The following is a 3,110-nucleotide window of genomic DNA, read 5'->3' as shown; positions in this document are numbered from 1 at the left end:
CATCTTATTAGGTATTTAAAAAAAATTTCTAGCTCCAAAAAATAACCCTACATTGAGTTCAGAAAGATAAAATATTGCAGACTTCTAGCACTTCAGCTTATAATTCACAACTGACTTTTTGATCCGTTGACATAATAATTTTTATAAATATTGCACAATAATAACATCGAAAAGTCCATTAAACTCTTTTAGAGTTCAATGAATTAACATATTAAAACTTTTTAAAGTTTAATAGATTGACACATCATTACCGCATCAGCATTTCACATATTTCACTTTTTATTCAATTATTTTTTTACTATCTATATTCCATTAAACCCTATAATGTTTAATGAATTTCTACATCATTATCATTGTATTTTTAAACATAATTATAATTTTAAAAATAAAAGATTTAATAATTAAAAAAATACAATACTTAAAAATACATTAATTAAAAACTAAGAATCCTAAAATATTTAATACCTAAAAATACATTAACTAAAAAACACAAAACCTAAAAATACATTAATAAAAAAGCACAATACCTACAAATTGTATTTTATCTTGACTTCTTCACAATTCATCCAAATCTATCATCATTCCAGATCCAAGAAAAAAATCGATGTCTCTTGATTGGATTTATTAATTTGAAAAAACACGATAGCTAAAATATTATACATTAAATAATATAATACCCAAAAATATGTTTAATTTTATTTGTGGTTTAATGAAATAAGATACAAAAATCAAATATAAATATGATATGAAAATATGATTATGTACATATATTTTGTTTCCAATTTAATTGAAAAAAAATGATCAATTTCATTAAACTTTGGTAAAGCTTTTTCATTCAACTCATCACCCATTCAACTTCCATCAGAGGCATGCCTGTAAGCATAATCTAGCAACGAGATAAAATATTGCACAACTTCTAGTTTTCAGTCGGTTTATCTATATTTTATTAAATAAATATATTTATTGATACCATAAATTGATAAATATAACAATTTCATGCATGCATGTAACGATTTTACTCGTAACACATAAATCAATAACCAAAACATGAAATGTTCACTGTGTCATCAGAAGTCAGCCAAACCTGAAGCACCACCATCACCGGCACCAGGAGCTTGTTTCTGAAACATGCAAACCTTGCAATTAGGTGAAGTTAAAGATGGAGTTTCATACTTGTCTTCCCCACCCATCAACGGCATAGCTACCCCTCTTTTCACCGGGCTCACATACCCTGGCCTGTAAGTTTTCCCCAAAATGCCCTCCACGTCGTCTGAGAGCTTCCAGAACTTGAACTGTGTCTCGAAATGGGCAAAAGCGTCATTTGATGGTAACTGGTAGTTATGAGCTTTGTCATCTTCTTTGGTAACAGGAACAGCCTTCATGTCAATCTCCACCAATCCACCCACTGTCACTTTCACGGTGTTAGTGTCGTCGGTCCTCTCCACCACCACTTCCCTTACTCCGGTGTTGGTTTTCCATTCTGAATCTCCGTCGAATGGGACGTTGACTTCTTGACCATCCCATTTCACGAGAAGAACATCAACAGAATCATCCCATTGCTGTACTTTCTTGGCTGAAAGGACGAGGGTATGGGTGTCGAACATGACGGAGATAGATTGAACCCATGTGTAGTCACGTTTCCGGCCATTCGGTCGGCTTCCGATAAAGTGAGCGTTGATTTGGAGGTTGGTGTCGGAGACAAGAGCGAAATCGTGTCCTTTAGTTCCATGGAAGTAGAACATCACTCCATCGCCACCAACGAACCTTGGATCATAACATAGAGACCCATATCCATTACATTTCGCACGTCTCCCTACAAAAAGTAAAGATCTGTTAGCAACAAAGATTTCATGCTTGTTAAGTAAAGAAAAAGTTCTTCCAAAAGATTGCTTACATTTGCAGGTAGCTTCACACTTGCTACCACACTGGATGAAACATCCTTTCTGCTTCTTGTTCTTCTTAGGCTTCCTCTCTGGGCATTCTGCAGGACAAGTGAGTGTCTTCTTGTTGCAAGTCCCGTTCGATTTACAGTAAGCCCGATGCCGTCCAGTTTCTGGATCCGGCGTCAATTCGTCGTAGTTAGTTGCGTCGGCGTCGGAGGATTTCTCTTGTTTAGGCGCGGGTGCCGGCGCCGGACTCTTCTCATAGTCGTCAGGCTTCTCTTTGTCGTCGCTTTGAGCAGTGGCGATTTGAACGGAGATACAAATGAGCAGGAAAGCCAGCAAAAGAAAAGACTTCTTCATGTCGAAAGCTGCGTTTGTGTAAGTGCTTTGTTGGTAAGAATTAATTACGAAAAGCTGAAGGAGATGATAGTGTTGTTGAAGGGAAGGATAAACACATGAACTATTTATACCGGAATTAGCCAGTTGGGTAAACCATTGAGTTCGGCTTAAGGTACGCCTAAAACCATACACGAAATTTACATTATTCGACTTCTACATCTAATCCTTGTCATAATTTCACATGATCTTCTTAAAGTCGATACCTTTTGGATTCTAAAATAAGTTAGTTGGAAATGGATTAAATAATTTAGAGCTAAAAAATTTAGGGAGAAATTTTTTAAATTTTATATATTTTTATTATTTTAGTAAAGGCATTGAATATTTCATGTAACTCTATCAATTTTTAAGTACAATGTATTGTTTTTTAACATCAAGAGAGATGCGAATTAATAGTAGCAAGATGCTAGAGAAAACCAAAGACAAGATGAACAAGCCCGAGCCAATACAGAAAGCAAGCAGATCATGAGTTATCGCAGCAAGTAAGCCAATTAGCGGAGCTACCTACCTTAGATCTATCATATAACTACATGAAAGAGTTGCATAATCTAACTAACAATAGAATCAGAGTTCACTTTAACGCCATTGAAGATCAATTTTTTGCAATGTCATACAATGCATTAAATTTTATAAAGTACAATGAAACATATTTAAATACATATTTAAGAATAAGAAAACTTTTTATTTCCCAATCGAGGGTTTAATAACCATTGAATGCAAAGATGACACATCCAACAATGATAGAATTTCTTTCATATAAAGTCGACACCTCATTAAATTCTCTCACTGACCTCTCCATTATGGATACTCTAAAAGAGTATAAATTATGTC

General features: G+C 34.5%; 1 protein-coding gene across 1 annotated transcript; it reads right to left on the bottom strand.

The window, feature by feature from the left end:
• Positions 1-941: 941 nt before the first annotated feature.
• On the bottom strand, positions 942-2,314 carry LOC144999844 (uncharacterized). The gene is made up of 2 exons (XM_078959006.1): positions 1,895-2,314; positions 942-1,813 (listed from the first exon to the last, which is right to left on the bottom strand). The coding sequence occupies exons 1-2, from the start codon at positions 2,241-2,243 to the stop codon at positions 1,068-1,070; spliced, it is 1,095 nt and encodes a 364-aa protein (XP_078815132.1). The 5' UTR covers positions 2,244-2,314; the 3' UTR covers positions 942-1,067.
• Between the last annotated feature and the right edge of the window lie 796 nt (positions 2,315-3,110).

The sequence above is a fragment of the Lactuca saligna genome, chromosome 6, assembly GCF_052625555.1.
Source record: "Lactuca saligna cultivar CGN05327 chromosome 6, ASM5262555v1, whole genome shotgun sequence".
Classification (NCBI taxonomy): domain Eukaryota; kingdom Viridiplantae; phylum Streptophyta; class Magnoliopsida; order Asterales; family Asteraceae; genus Lactuca; species Lactuca saligna.
Note: the sequence above shows the minus strand (reverse complement) of the source record. Positions and strands in the feature narration are given on the sequence as shown.

Excerpts from the sequence above, each read along its gene's own strand:
- LOC144999844 (XM_078959006.1), bottom strand. The coding sequence starts at position 2,243 with ATGAAGAAGTCTTTTCTTTTGCTGGCTTTCCTGCTCATTTGTATCTCC. Across the intron at positions 1,814-1,894 it reads GTGTGAAGCTACCTGCAAAT|GGAGACGTGCGAAATGTAAT; the intron begins GTAAGCAATCTT and ends TACTTTTTGTAG.